Below are 16,825 nucleotides of genomic sequence, written 5' to 3'. Positions count from 1 at the left end.
TACAGAAATGATAAAATCCAATTTGATTTTCTAAAAAATTGATCCTTGTTTACCAACCACACATTGTCTAACCAAATCAAATTCTCTCTAGATACGTTCCTCAAAAATTCCTATTCGTGCAGATTTCTTCTACCATCACAAATTCATCTGGTTCACGACAGATTTCACAAATACAAAGCATAACAATAAATTTCTCAGTTCCAGTTATAAATAAAGCATTTCTTCAAATTCTGTCTTCCCTCTGTCGAGGGGCACAAGTGATTATTTCATCTACTCTTAAAATCATTTCAGCAGCTTCAGTTGCCGAGAGCAATACAGCCTGCTTCACTTTGAATGACTCAGATATCCCGAGCTCCACCATATTGCCAACCTACACAAGACAGCAACTGTCAGGAGGACCGTAATGGAAATTACAAGCAAGAATAGTGAAACCACATTTAGGGCCCGTTTGGTAGGTATTTTGATAATTGATTTTTTGACCGTTAGAAGAAAAGTGAGGTCCACATGTGAGAGAAGAAGTAAAAAATTATGGCTTGAATAGTAAAATAACGGTCAAAAAATCAATTTTTTGGGACAAAAAATCCCTACCAAACGGGGCCTTATACAGGTATACCGGATTACTAAACTTGTTGCAAGTATCCAGAACAGACACTCAGGAAAAGCAACCAAGACAAATAGCAGGAGGTAAAAGTGAATTTATATCATTCAACAGCATACTCACCGATCCAGAGATGACATCAATCCCGGCAGAGCTTTCCTCTCTTTGGTGTTCTGCACGAAGTTGAGCAATCATCTCAGCACTGTCCAAACCAGCATTGTCAGCAATAGTAGTTGGAATGGCCACAAGTGCACGTGAGAAAGCTTCGATGGCATGAGATCTTTTGCCAGGAGTCCTCCTGGCCAGTTCATCAACTGCCTTTGCCATCACCATCTCAGGCCATCCACCTCCAAGCAATACTCTGCTGTCATTTACAGTTTGAGATAGCACACACAATGCATCATGCAGAGATCTCTCTGCTTCATCCAACATATGAGGGCTGCCAATGGAACATGAAGACATCAGTATGAATATAATAGATATCCATGACCTCTTCCAAGAGGCAAGAGAGCTGCAAACTCTAACTAATAATACAAGAGTAACAAACTGAAAAAAGGCTGAACACAATATACTGTCACTCGATTGACCAAATAGTACTACTCAAGTGGGTAATTACAGTCACAGAATGCATGTAAATGCATTCAACGATGAAAAGAAATAATTGAAAACATCAATAGATTCCACATCAATACTAAAAATGAGTAATGCTACTTATCATCGTGATGATGGATTCATGTTTAGATGTTATTGAATAACAGGTCCAATTACATGGGTTCCATGTCCTTGCATTTAGACCCCGTTTGGCCCCCATTATGTAATGTTATAATTTTTGGAATAGTTTTTTGGAAGAATGTGTGGTTGAAAAAGAAAGAAAAGTTTTTGGTTTTATATGTTAATATTATTTTATTGAAGAATCTGTGGTTAAAAAGAAGAAAAAGAAAAATGTATTATAAATTTAATGGGACTCAAACGGGGGGCTTAGTTGGACATATCATTTAATATCTCCGTGTTGGATCACATATGGTGATTATCCATTATCAAGATGACAAAATATCATTAATCTAAAAATATTGATTACCGAAATGCTTGCCATTAAGCATGCACCTAAAAGTAGTGTTCTAGAAAACTCGCATAGGTAACGCATAAGTGCAAAGCTTCACGTTTTCGCCTAGCCACACTTTTTAAGCTTTTTTACGATTCGCCCAGGCCAGCTTAAGCTGGTAAAAGCTTGATCTTGCTGTCTACAAACGCTTTACACTTTTTAGAACACTACCTAAAAGCACATGGAAACATCGCCTTCTATAACATAGCCATACTTCACATGATGCCAAACGTGCTATCAAGTTCCCAGGAACTAAACTATCAATAACATTTACCCTCCAAAGTAATATTTACAAAAAGGTTAAACCATGTAATCACTTCGGATCATGGTAATGTCGATTTGATCTAGTACAACAGAGAAGTGAGCAACCTGTATCCATAAATTTTAAATCATTAAAAGACAATGATTGTGGACAAGAATCAAAATAAACTATCAAATAAAAGAAGAAAGGTGAAGCAGTCACAACGGAGAGTCAAAAAACAACTTGTTTTACTTGATTCAAGAAGTGACTTTATTTTTATCCTTTGAACACCTGGTTCAAGAAAGGACTATGCGACATGGTAACAATAATATGATCCATGTCATAAATGTATCAAAAAAGCATTTCCTATGATCATGAAAAATATAGTCAGCATGAAGAAAAGTACCTTGCCCCTCTCAAGACAATAGTACACGCCTGACCCATTTCAACCCCAGAAAAGTGGATCAGCTTGTCCTCCCCAATCATTATTTCCTCAATGAGCCTGCAGTGTCCAAGCTTAACTGACTCTGGATTATCAAAAGTTGATGCAATCTCACCACCAGTAACAAGAGCCAGCCTCTCAATACCATCAAAATCAGCATGCTCTATTGCAAGTACTCCAGCATCAGCAAATAATTCTTCAGGGAAATTGTAAATCAACTGACGATTAACAAAACAATTTATCCCATGGTTAATTATCTTTTGCACCTTCTCCCTCATCTTTTCCTTTTCAGCCCCTTCAATGTCAGCAACCTTAGCCATCGAATCAACACGAACCCGTGCCCCATAAATCTTCACTTTATCTGTATCCATAGCAGTATTTGCCACCAAGATCTTTGCACTTTCAATCCGTTTTGGTTGGCCAACACCAATTTTCTTGTCTAAAATAAATCTGTATGAAAAGGAAATACCAATTGAAAAATCGATTGCAGGCACAAAATGATGGCTAATCACAACAAATTCAACAAAGGTAGATAAAAGTCATAAAACCTTGTTAGAGAATCAGGAAAAGAACAATAAAAGAAATAGGCCAATTGTGATCTTCAAGAATTTGATAAAGGCCTTTTCGGGAAATTTGGGCTTGTATCATTGTGAATTAGATCAAAGACCACAAGCAATTCAAGTTTATTTAAGGTCAAATACAAAAATGCTATTGTAAACATAAAAACAATATACTTGAAACAATTTCCTGGCCTAAATAACACTTTCAAGAAGTATCTTACTGCTGTACCCAGAAATTTGAGGGTGATTCCAATTAACGTCAGCCAGAATCATTGTGCGCGCGTGCACGCACACGAGCAAACCTTCCACTGTTGCCTATACTTTCTTCAATGATTGCATCAAAACCTAGAAGTTCGAAGCTCAAACCAACAGCTAAAGAATATTGACACAGCATGTCATCAACTCAGTCGGGTCAACTAGTTCTCTCTTCATCTCGTGTATAGAATAAATTTCAGATTTCTTCGCTCAAAAAAATCACAGTTAACTAATCTGAATCATGTTGTCATTAATTTCAGCAACTAAAGGCAGATTCTTCCGATTCTCATTCCTTAAATAACTTAGTCTTGAAGCTTTCAGAAAGACAATTTACACGAGAAAACAAGGTACGCATGGGTAGAATAGCATAAAGATTGTAAAATGAAATCACTTATGTTAGATCGAAAAAGTTCAGATGGCCTACCCCTCGTCTAGAAATGAATCTTTTAATGAACCTCCTGGTTTCTTAATAATCTGAATGGACTCCAGATTTGTGCTTCCCTGTAATTTCCAATTAACAATTGAAAGAAGTAAATCATCCCCTTCAAAATGCATATATAATTTTCTACTACATACACATTGACATGCACAATATATGTTTCCTTAACCAAAATTAACCATTTAGACTTTTCCATAAAATATGCATAACTTAGAGGGTATTTGAGCCCCGTTTTTATGAAAAATGAATTTTAGAATAGTAGAATGATGGAGAACGTGCGGTTGAAAAATAAGGAAAAGTTTTTTATTTACATGTAATATTCTTTTAATGAAGAATGCGTGGTTAAAAAGAAGTGAGAAAAATGTATTTTGAAAAAAAATGAGAATCAAACAAAGCCTTAACTTATAAATTAAATTACAAGAATATATTTTCTTTAACACGCCTTTACACACATATTTCATTACATTTATAAGCTAATCATTAGAAAGATAAAAATTGCAATTTTTCCCTAATTTTCTTTTGATTTCTTTCCTTCCTTTCTTCCTCGGTCAAAAAAGTATGTTTTCTCTCACATAAAACCCATAATTTGGCTACTGTTTATGACACTAGAAAACTAATATTTTCAAAATTTGCAGTATAGTCCCTGAACTTTCAAATTATCACCTTTGTCCACTCCAAACTTCAAAAGTAAAGGTTAATAGTGGGGATTCAGATGTTGCAACAGAGTTCCAAAGCACTTCGTTTGCATCATTTGTTACACAGACCAGATAGCTTTGTGCGGACATATGATCCACAAAATATGTTAGGCCTCATTTGATAGGTAGGAAATTCCGTGGAAAATGGAATTGCAATTCCATCTTTTCATTTTTTGGGTGTTTGATTGGCACAAATTTCCTTGGAACTCATTTTCCACATTTTCATGCCACAGACATTTTCCATGTTTTGGAGATGGTGAGAATTCATTTTCCCAGTTTACTGAAGCATTTTTTTTCGTTTATTTATTTATTTATTTTTGTTGGCAATGGAAACAAATTCGGAGAATTATTGTAAAAAAATATTTCCCTTTAACTGAAAATTTCCATGTAAAACAAAGTCAAACGAACACCAATGATTTTTTTGAATTTTTTTTTATTTTTTATTTTTTTGACAATGGAAACAAATTTCCTCCCCAATACCAAAAAAATATATCCCTTTGATTGACAAATTTCATGTAAAACAAAGCCAAACAAACACCAAAAAACACTTTTATTTCAACATTTTTCACGTGAAAAATTATACCAATCAAACACAATAATTTACAATTCTCAGAAAAACAATTTCTAGGCAATTCAATTCCCCGGAATTCGTTTTTTCCACCCAAATTTCATCTTTACAATCAAAGGGACCCTTAGTGTCTGTAAATGCTTGAAGAGAATCACACCCAAGATGTCCCACACTGATGTTATGCAATGGTATATTGGTATTCATTTGATCAGAACAAATTTAGAACTCACAAAGTTGTCCAGCATCCATCAGTAAATGCAGCTAAAATCTTTTCATCAGTTTCAGAAGTTTCCAACCATTTTTAATAGCTAAATTACTATTACCAGGAGACAAGAATAGACAGGTATGACAAAATAGCCTATGTAACACACTCAAGGCATCAAATTCACAAGTAACTAAGAGCAAATAACTTTACCTTTAGCCTCATAACTGCATCGACAGCTAGTGTTGCAAAATGTTCTTTGTCCTGAGAGAGAATTTTGGAACTCAAAGTGGTCATTGCTATCTTTAATAAGTCTTCTTTGAATTTATCTGCAAGATCACCAAGGATGAACATTAGACATGTCAATGCCATCATATCAAAATTCAACTAATAAATCATACATTCAAGTTAAATCCATAGTTTATAAAACTTATCACCTTTTCATTTTAGACCAATTAATTGCTTAAAAGTATAGTGAATCATTTTCCACTTAACAATGCAATCTGCCGGTGATTTCCATGTGAAGCCAGTTAGAAAATGTAAAGGATAATAGCATTACATCAAGAAACGAAAACTTCTAGATAGGCCAAATGGAGAATTATTCTAGTAAGTGTACAATCATATGGAATAGACTTTTATGAATTAAAAAAACATATGATTATGAAACAGATTTGAGTTAAATAGGGAGCAACAAGCTATCAGAATTGATGAACCAGCAATCATGATACTTATATCAGGGGCAAATACCAAATTCAAAAGTGAGAATGAGAAGTAGATACTAATTACCAGCATCCTGTTTATTATCCATAACCTTTTCCAGCAACGCGTTCCTAGCAGCTTCAGCTGCCATACGATATCCTGAAAATGTTGTGTATATAGTAATTATTTCAAAAAACTTAGAACAATTCCAATCAAATATACCTTCATAGGATCTAAGAATGACAGGATATCATATTTATATCGCATAAATAAACATACCAACAGTTAACAAAGAATCAACTATCCCTAATGTTGTGCAAAGAAATTTGTTGTCAACTCCAAGAAACTCACTAATTCCATCATTGCAAAAGTAGAAAGGTGATTAAAGAGAGAGATACAAAGCAGGGGAAATGAAACTGTAATTATCATATCAATATTAAACTTGTGCTAGTTTATCTTTCATATTGATGAAGTTTATAGAACCTGAAGTGCCTGCCACCACTATGGAAATAGCACACACGAAATAATGAGTAAGAAAGGTGAAATCAGAAATAAGATCATTAAAAAAAAACATAGAACTTACCTGCAATAATTGTCATCGGATGGATTTTTGAATTTACCAGCTTCTCCGCCTCCCTCAAAAGCTCCCCAGCCAAGACAACAACTGAAGTGGTTCCATCGCCGACTTCATCATCTTGGACTTTTGAGATGTCTGACAATAGAATCAAGGCTTGCTAGTTGCTAATACAATAGCTATACAGACTACTACTATAGTTTTAGCTTCTGGACAAATCTGATTTGAGAAGAAATGAAGAATCAAATCAGCTTGCCATGTTCAATTTTCATACAAGAGTAATTTTAGACTGCAGATACTTGAATACTTGAAAATAACACTTGAACACCAACATTTTTAGGATTGTGACCTATATCGTGTAAGTAACATTCAACAGCTCAAGCTTCAAAATCCACCATTACACATAGCAATAGAAGTTAGTTTTTTCATGGTAAAAATCATATTCCTTAAATGGTGAAGCAAAGAAACACAACAATAACTTAACATCAAGGATACCCACAAGGACTTTGGCAGCAGGGTTGTCAATATGTAGAGACTTTAGGATGGTGGCACCATCATTCGTAACTGTAACACTGTGCCCTCTGCCAGTTGATTGTAAAATTTTATCCTACAAAGGGAAGTTACACAGAGAGTAAACAAAGAAAAATATCGACAATCGATACACGTAATCAGAAGAACAAGCAATTTTACCATCCCCTTAGGCCCCAAGGTTGTCTTCACCAAGTCAGCAATCGCCATTGCTCCAATAAAGGAGGCCTTATATTAACACCCACAAAAAACAATTGTCAGTCTAGAAACAAGCCAGTCCACCGTGATTCATATCTAATTTTCTACTAATAAAGCGCCATTAACAAAATGTTTCAAAATGATTTATTTTATTATATTATACAAGACTCACCATTCTGGCTCGCTCACCCTTTTCTTCGGTAGCTTCATTTTTGAAAAGTCTTTCTACCTACACAATCAAATCACATTATTATCGCAAGTTCACAGAAAATGAATAACCAACCACTCAAAGTGAAGTAAGCATCTACATACCGCCATGGGAACAGAAGTTGAAAAGTGAATATAGAATCCAAATATCCGTTAATGATTTTCTGGAATCCAAATATTCATCAATGATTAAATATCAATCAGTCTAAATAAAAATATTAAAAAAAAAAATCGAAGAAGCCTTAACCAGTGTTTAACATGAACAAAATTTTCACTGATAAAAACAAGAGATCTAATGAACATAATTGAACGAAGAAAATAAAAACTTTGTTGCAGAATACCTAAGCGGGAAACTTCCAGTAGACAGTAGAGTTTTCCTGTTTCCGAATGTTCAGAGCATTGTTAACCCTAGCCGGTCCAGTCATTAACTCGGTCGTAATTCTATAAGACGGTTCGCACCTTTAGCAGGCGAGTCATTATTTTAGAGTGGTGCTATGTCTTTGAGGTTGACAAAATATGAGTTGACAAGATCTATATAACTCATTTCAAAATCAAATTTTGAAATCAAAATAAATTAATGATCTACATCTTGTCAACATCTATTTTGTCAACAAACTTTGTCTACCTACTTTGTAATTTTGCTGTGAGAAAAAATCACATCTCAACCATTAAGTATGCACTAAATCAAATATTAGAGATTAAGTTTCAAAATGTAAAAGTCTTACTTTTATTTTTTTAATTTTAAATAATAATATTATCAAATTAAATTATTCTACCCCCACCCATCCCAACCGCTCACGATCCCACTCGTTGGCGACACCCTCCAACCTTCACCCTATCGGCCACTTATTTAGCAACAAATTGATCGTCGCTCAGTGACGACTGAGTTCATTGGTGACTAGGATTGAGCAGTACTTGTATAATTTACAGCGTTTTTTAATTGAAAAATAAAAAACAACTCTTGATACAATTTATAAAGCACTTAATAGAGTAAATAACTTAAATTCTCATCGTCAAAATTTGATTAATTGAATTTGTGACCAACTTGAGTAACTAAGGTCAGAAAAATCAATGGTATATGACTAGATTTCTTGAATTTGTGACACGTGACCTATACATAATGATGGCAATGGACCGAGCCGGCTCGACCCTTTAACCCACGAGCTCGGCTTGGCTCACGAGCTCGCTGGCCCAGCCGAGCTCACGAGCAACTCGTGAGCTCGTAATTCTTTTTAATTTTTTTTGGTAACTTGCACATTTTGGACATTTTTTTAAAAAAAATTAATATTTTTTGACGAGCCCACGAGTCAACATTTTTTTTAAAAAAAATTAATATTTTTTAACGAGCCCACGAGCCGTGTGCCCACGAGCCACTCGTGGGTTTGACTAGCCGAGCAGGCTCGGCTCGTGGGATTGAGCCCCCTGCTCGGCAAATGACAAACCTGAGCCGCCCACGAGCCGGGTTTTGACGAGCCGAGCAGCCGAGCCGATGAGCCGTTCGACCCGTTTGACATCCCTACCTATACACTTCGACATATGACCTATAACTTGATCCAATGACCTATAACCAAATCTCTTGGATTCGTGACATGTAACCTGAAGTAATGGTTTGTGACCAAATCATTTGAATCCATGACCTATGATCTATACACTTCGACGTGTGCCCTGTTACATGTGTCATTGACTTGATCCAATGGCAGGCGAACAAATCTTCAAATCTCTTCAATATGTGACATAGTCCAAATGGTCTGTAACCAAATTTCTGGTATTTGTGACTTGTAACCTATACACTTTGACATATAACCCGTGTACTTTGATAGGTCACATATTCAAGATATTTAGTCATAGAAACTCAATCGACTATGACATGCTTACCTCTGCCATCACCAACAATGGACATTGATCCACCACAACCAACAACCAAGTTAATCACCAACGTCAAAACATCATAAAAATCACCACAAAATTGCTGTCAAACCTTCACAAAAACCACATCCAACCACCACTTCAAGCACCTCATCCCATGTTCACCAAAACCAATGCCTCATGTAATACAACTGACAAAACCACTACTGTTATTATCACTTGAACAATCACCTCCATCATCACTCATAAACAACCAAAAACCACCTCAACCACCATCATTTTCACAACACCACCACCGCCAACAACAACAACAATAATAATAAACCAGAAATCTAGAATAACCCCATATCTCTAAACAGCTACCTTGATTCAAGATGGGCCTCTATAAACAGCAACAACGATCTAAACATTGATTTGAATCACTCCAAGCCCAAACCCATAAGTGACTGGCCTCGATCAAAACGTCGTTATGCACAACCTTATGTCGGAGCTTCGATGACGACAGTGCAAGAATGGGAAAGGGAGAGATGAGAGAGACTACAATATGGTTTCATTAATACCTAATTTATGCTCAAATAAACTTAATACCTGATTTTAGAAGCGTCATCTTTAAATACCACTTACGGTGTAATTTCTTCTTTTGCTACTTGTACATAAAAAAAATGTACATAACGGATTACAAAATATGGTGTGGGAGGGAAAATATTAGATAAAAAAAATTGATTATATTTTAAACTAATAAAGGATATAATGTTACGTGACATTATATAAATCTTAATGTACACATAGCAGTGCGAGCTGTAATCACAAGACAACATTTTTTTTTTTTTAAATGGCATTGATATAAATTATAATCACAAATTTAAGAGTAATTTTTTTTAATTAAAATCTTATTTATATATGTTAGAATATTTTAGAGTCTCAATTACTCTCTTTTTAATAAATAAGCTAAAATTCATGTATCATATTTTCCTAATAATTATAAGTTGTATCCAAGTGGTCAGGCTTACTTTCTCTACAACTGGATGGAAGAGATCGAACTCCCAAGTTCCTCAAGAAATTTGAATATTTGTGTGGCATATTTTCCGTAATGCACTTTCTACTTTCGATTATTTGTCAAGGCAATGGCTGGGAACTCGAGATTGTTGAAAATGTACGATCATTTAGATGATTTTTCATGTTATATTTTCCTGTCTTGTAAAGAAGGAAGTGTTGAATGAGGGGGAGAGGAACGTCAAGTAAAGACTCCCCATTTATACATTGCACGTGGAGAATTAAACAGATCAACAAAGTAAATACTTCTAAATCTATTATGTTCTTTACCCTTTGGCAACCTCGTTTATTAATTCGACTTTCCAATTGAATGCATCTTTATCTTTCATTGTTACTGCGTATTTGAATAAATAAATTTTTTTCTGTAAAAAATAAGTAGTTGTAAGATAAAATTAATTTTTTAATAGCATAGAATGACAGGTAAATCGCGAAGTTTAAAAATATGATTAAGAACATTATTATCGCCAAAAAATGGTTCTCGAACATCCATACTTTACTATACGTCATAGATATAGATTATAGATTAACATACTTCGTCAAATCAAATTTCCAAAAAAAATAAAAAATTGTCATATCAATATACTGATTGTATTTCTAAAATAATTTCTAACGATATCGATTAATATACATCTGTCCATTAACTTTCGTTAGAAAGTTTCACACCATGAATTTAATTTCATGCGAAACAAAACATGGATATTTTCGTATTACATTTAGCGTATGAATCTCTAACATCCAAACATAACCACCACAAAAATTTATGAAAGGCATCGCCTTTCAACAAGATCGTGGAAAGATTATCAACATAAAGCAGATTTAGAACTCAATTTGTCGAGGTTCAATAGCAGGGAAAAGGAAACTCAAAAGCAAGCAAATGAACCTCGAAGAGGTTAAGATGTACGGCTCGGAGATATCAATAGTCCAATTGAATTCTCTTACAAATGAACCATGATCTGTGTCAATTCATTGATCCACAACTGCACAGCTCTTCGTACTCTCAAAGAGAACACAACATTCTAGTAACTATATTTTAGCAATCAACCACAGGCAAAAATCACAACGTACTAAGAAATTTTGCACTCATGTAGTAACCCAACTACTTGAAGTACATTCATATCACATGTAAAAGAACAGAAATTCTTTTGCCTATGATCCTGCTTCATCTTTAAGTCTTTGGGAAATGTCATGACTGAGCATTTGCATGAACTCCTGCAAGTCACCAAAAAGAAAGACACATAAATGCAAATATCCCTTCACTTCACCAATAGTGAAAGACATAATTCTTACATGTGAAAGCCTGCCTTCACTGCACAATTCAGTTACAAGATCAGCACTGCCACGACCATATTGATGCAATGCACTTTCAACCATAGAGTGGAAAATTTCTCCAGCTGAATTTTGGTTTTCAATCCTCTGAACCACTCGTTCAAGTTCAATCTGTTGGATGAGATATTCAGAAGAGAACTTAATCAATCAAAAGTGTCGTGTGCATACAGTAAGCATAGAAGTGTTATACATAGCTTCAGAAACTAAACCCAAATTATATATTAAAAAAAATGTAGAACTGCACAAATTACTTCACACATTAGAAAACCAAATTAAGCTTAGCCCAGTGTCTACTTTCAGAACAATTACTTCTATTATTTAAAACCAGTTGTCTGACCAACATTTTCTGTGAAAGAAACAAGGCAACATTTGCTGGGATAGTAAAAACTACGCAATTTACAACACTAAAAGACTGAAAAGTCAAGACAAAGTCTGGAATAGCTTTAAAATCAGAAGGCACAGCATTTTTACATTGGAAGGCAATTGACAAATTTCATGTAAAACAAAGCCAAACAAACACCAAAAAACACTTTTATTTCAACATTTTTCACGTGAAAAATTATACCAATCAAACACAATAATTTACAATTCTCAGAAAAACAATTTCTAGGCAATTCAATTCCCCGGAATTCGTTTTTTCCACCCAAATTTCATCTTTACAATCAAAGGGACCCTTAGTGTCTGTAAATGCTTGAAGAGAATCACACCCAAGATGTCCCACACTGATGTTATGCAATGGTATATTGGTATTCATTTGATCAGAACAAATTTAGAACTCACAAAGTTGTCCAGCATCCATCAGTAAATGCAGCTAAAATCTTTTCATCAGTTTCAGAAGTTTCCAACCATTTTTAATAGCTAAATTACTATTACCAGGAGACAAGAATAGACAGGTATGACAAAATAGCCTATGTAACACACTCAAGGCATCAAATTCACAAGTAACTAAGAGCAAATAACTTTACCTTTAGCCTCATAACTGCATCGACAGCTAGTGTTGCAAAATGTTCTTTGTCCTGAGAGAGAATTTTGGAACTCAAAGTGGTCATTGCTATCTTTAATAAGTCTTCTTTGAATTTATCTGCAAGATCACCAAGGATGAACATTAGACATGTCAATGCCATCATATCAAAATTCAACTAATAAATCATACATTCAAGTTAAATCCATAGTTTATAAAACTTATCACCTTTTCATTTTAGACCAATTAATTGCTTAAAAGTATAGTGAATCATTTTCCACTTAACAATGCAATCTGCCGGTGATTTCCATGTGAAGCCAGTTAGAAAATGTAAAGGATAATAGCATTACATCAAGAAACGAAAACTTCTAGATAGGCCAAATGGAGAATTATTCTAGTAAGTGTACAATCATATGGAATAGACTTTTATGAATTAAAAAAACATATGATTATGAAACAGATTTGAGTTAAATAGGGAGCAACAAGCTATCAGAATTGATGAACCAGCAATCATGATACTTATATCAGGGGCAAATACCAAATTCAAAAGTGAGAATGAGAAGTAGATACTAATTACCAGCATCCTGTTTATTATCCATAACCTTTTCCAGCAACGCGTTCCTAGCAGCTTCAGCTGCCATACGATATCCTGAAAATGTTGTGTATATAGTAATTATTTCAAAAAACTTAGAACAATTCCAATCAAATATACCTTCATAGGATCTAAGAATGACAGGATATCATATTTATATCGCATAAATAAACATACCAACAGTTAACAAAGAATCAACTATCCCTAATGTTGTGCAAAGAAATTTGTTGTCAACTCCAAGAAACTCACTAATTCCATCATTGCAAAAGTAGAAAGGTGATTAAAGAGAGAGATACAAAGCAGGGGAAATGAAACTGTAATTATCATATCAATATTAAACTTGTGCTAGTTTATCTTTCATATTGATGAAGTTTATAGAACCTGAAGTGCCTGCCACCACTATGGAAATAGCACACACGAAATAATGAGTAAGAAAGGTGAAATCAGAAATAAGATCATTAAAAAAAAACATAGAACTTACCTGCAATAATTGTCATCGGATGGATTTTTGAATTTACCAGCTTCTCCGCCTCCCTCAAAAGCTCCCCAGCCAAGACAACAACTGAAGTGGTTCCATCGCCGACTTCATCATCTTGGACTTTTGAGATGTCTGACAATAGAATCAAGGCTTGCTAGTTGCTAATACAATAGCTATACAGACTACTACTATAGTTTTAGCTTCTGGACAAATCTGATTTGAGAAGAAATGAAGAATCAAATCAGCTTGCCATGTTCAATTTTCATACAAGAGTAATTTTAGACTGCAGATACTTGAATACTTGAAAATAACACTTGAACACCAACATTTTTAGGATTGTGACCTATATCGTGTAAGTAACATTCAACAGCTCAAGCTTCAAAATCCACCATTACACATAGCAATAGAAGTTAGTTTTTTCATGGTAAAAATCATATTCCTTAAATGGTGAAGCAAAGAAACACAACAATAACTTAACATCAAGGATACCCACAAGGACTTTGGCAGCAGGGTTGTCAATATGTAGAGACTTTAGGATGGTGGCACCATCATTCGTAACTGTAACACTGTGCCCTCTGCCAGTTGATTGTAAAATTTTATCCTACAAAGGGAAGTTACACAGAGAGTAAACAAAGAAAAATATCGACAATCGATACACGTAATCAGAAGAACAAGCAATTTTACCATCCCCTTAGGCCCCAAGGTTGTCTTCACCAAGTCAGCAATCGCCATTGCTCCAATAAAGGAGGCCTTATATTAACACCCACAAAAAACAATTGTCAGTCTAGAAACAAGCCAGTCCACCGTGATTCATATCTAATTTTCTACTAATAAAGCGCCATTAACAAAATGTTTCAAAATGATTTATTTTATTATATTATACAAGACTCACCATTCTGGCTCGCTCACCCTTTTCTTCGGTAGCTTCATTTTTGAAAAGTCTTTCTACCTACACAATCAAATCACATTATTATCGCAAGTTCACAGAAAATGAATAACCAACCACTCAAAGTGAAGTAAGCATCTACATACCGCCATGGGAACAGAAGTTGAAAAGTGAATATAGAATCCAAATATCCGTTAATGATTTTCTGGAATCCAAATATTCATCAATGATTAAATATCAATCAGTCTAAATAAAAATATTAAAAAAAAAAATCGAAGAAGCCTTAACCAGTGTTTAACATGAACAAAATTTTCACTGATAAAAACAAGAGATCTAATGAACATAATTGAACGAAGAAAATAAAAACTTTGTTGCAGAATACCTAAGCGGGAAACTTCCAGTAGACAGTAGAGTTTTCCTGTTTCCGAATGTTCAGAGCATTGTTAACCCTAGCCGGTCCAGTCATTAACTCGGTCGTAATTCTATAAGACGGTTCGCACCTTAAAAAAAAAAATCGAAGAAGCCTTAACCAGTGTTTAACATGAACAAAATTTTCACTGATAAAAACAAGAGATCTAATGAACATAATTGAACGAAGAAAATAAAAACTTTGTTGCAGAATACCTAAGCGGGAAACTTCCAGTAGACAGTAGAGTTTTCCTGTTTCCGAATGTTCAGAGCATTGTTAACCCTAGCCGGTCCAGTCATTAACTCGGTCGTAATTCTATAAGACGGTTCGCACCTTTAGCAGGCGAGTCATTATTTTAGAGTGGTGCTATGTCAATGAGGTTGACAAAATATGAGTTGACAAAATCTATATAACTCATTTCAAAATCAAATTTTTAAATCAAAATAAATTAATGATCTACATCTTGTCAACAAACTTTGTCTACCTACTTTGTAATTTTGCTGCGAGAAAAAATCACATCTCAACCATTAAGTATGCACTAAATCAAATATTAGAGATTAAGTTTCAAAATGTAAAAGTCTTACTTTTATTTTTTTAATTTTAAATAATAATATTATCAAATTAAATTATTCTACCCCCACCCATCCCAACCGCTCACGATCCCACTCGTTGGCGACACCCTCCAACCTTCACCCTATCGGCCACTTATTTAGCAACAAATTGATCGTCGCTCAGTGATGACTGAGTTCATTGGTGACTAGGATTGAGCAGTACTTGTATAATTTACAGCGTTTTTTAATTGAAAAATGAAAAACAACTCTTGATACAATTTATAAAGCACTTAATAGAGTAAATAACTTAAATTCTCATCGTCAAAATTTGATTAATTGAATTTGTGACCAGCTTGAGTAACTAAGGTCAGAAAAATCAATGGTATATGACTAGATTTCTTGAATTTGTGACACGTGACCTATACATAATGATGGCAATGGACCGAGCCGGCTCGACCCTTTAACCCACGAGCTCGGCTTGGCTCACGAGCTCGCTGGCCCAGCCGAGCTCACGAGCGACTCGTGAGCTCGTGATTTTTTTTAATTTTTTTTGGTAACTTGCACATTTTGGACATTTTTTTAAAAAAAATTAATATTTTTTGACGAGCCCACGAGTCAACATTTTTTTTAAAAAAAATTAATATTTTTTAACGAGCCCACGAGCCGTGTGCCCACGAGCCACTCGTGGGTTTGACTAGCCGAGCAGGCTCGGCTCGTGGGATTGAGCCCCCTGCTCGGCAAATGACAAACCTGAGCCGCCCACGAGCCGGGTTTTGACGAGCCGAGCAGCCGAGCCGATGAGCCGTTCGACCCGTTTGACATCCCTACCTATACACTTCGACATATGACCTATAACTTGATCCAATGACCTATAACCAAATCTCTTGGATTCGTGACATGTAACCTGAAGTAATGGTTTGTGACCAAATCATTTGAATCCATGACCTATGATCTATACACTTCGACATGTGCCCTGTTACATGTGTCATTGACTTGATCCAATGGCAGGCGAACAAATCTTCAAATCTCTTCAATATGTGACATAGTCCAAATGGTCTGTAACCAAATTTCTTGTATTTGTGACTTGTAACCTATACACTTTGACATATAACCCGTGTACTTTGATAGGTCACATATTCAAGATATTTAGTCATAAAAACTCAATCGACTATGACATGCTTACCTCTGCCATCACCAACAATGGACATTGATCCACCACAACCAACAACCAAGTTAATCACCAACGTCAAAACATCATAAAAATCACCACAAAATTGCCGTCAAACCTTCACAAAAACCACATCCAACCACCACTTCAAGCACCTCATCCCATGTTCACCAAAACCAATGCCTCATGTAATACAACTGACAAAACCACTACTGTTATTATCACTT

At 35.0% G+C, this 16,825-nt stretch overlaps 1 protein-coding gene and 1 long non-coding RNA gene across 2 annotated transcripts; both read right to left on the bottom strand.

Annotated features, from left to right (window-relative positions):
* LOC111398104 (T-complex protein 1 subunit beta) lies at positions 1–14,970 on the bottom strand. The gene is made up of 20 exons (XM_023025058.1): positions 14,853–14,970; positions 14,617–14,675; positions 14,477–14,533; positions 14,269–14,334; positions 14,074–14,185; positions 13,588–13,716; positions 13,092–13,163; positions 12,492–12,634; positions 11,515–11,664; positions 7,414–7,455; positions 7,274–7,330; positions 7,066–7,131; positions 6,871–6,982; positions 6,385–6,513; positions 5,889–5,960; positions 5,316–5,431; positions 3,623–3,699; positions 2,348–2,833; positions 722–1,037; positions 1–370 (listed from the first exon to the last, which is right to left on the bottom strand). Exons 2-20 carry the CDS (start codon positions 14,620–14,622, stop codon positions 224–226), a joined length of 2,355 nt encoding a protein of 784 aa, XP_022880826.1. The 5' UTR covers positions 14,623–14,675; positions 14,853–14,970; the 3' UTR covers positions 1–223.
* LOC111397556 lies at positions 11,023–11,737 on the bottom strand. The gene is made up of 2 exons (XR_002703270.1): positions 11,515–11,737; positions 11,023–11,436 (listed from the first exon to the last, which is right to left on the bottom strand). It is a non-coding gene; the product is annotated as an uncharacterized LOC111397556 (long non-coding RNA).
* Positions 14,971–16,825: the final 1,855 nt, after the last annotated feature.

Source organism: Olea europaea, chromosome 7 (genome assembly GCF_002742605.1).
Source record: "Olea europaea var. sylvestris chromosome 7, O_europaea_v1, whole genome shotgun sequence".
Classification (NCBI taxonomy): domain Eukaryota; kingdom Viridiplantae; phylum Streptophyta; class Magnoliopsida; order Lamiales; family Oleaceae; genus Olea; species Olea europaea.
The sequence above is the reverse complement of the archived record's forward strand: the minus strand, read 5'-3'. Positions and strand labels throughout refer to the sequence as shown.

Excerpts from the sequence above, each read along its gene's own strand:
- LOC111398104 (XM_023025058.1), bottom strand. Across the intron at positions 13,717-14,073 it reads TGCTGCCAAAGTCCTTGTGG|ACATCTCAAAAGTCCAAGAT; the intron begins GTATCCTTGATG and ends TTCTATTGTCAG. Across the intron at positions 2,834-3,622 it reads GATTCATTTCTAGACGAGGG|ATTTATTTTAGACAAGAAAA; the intron begins GTAGGCCATCTG and ends CTTTTCATACAG.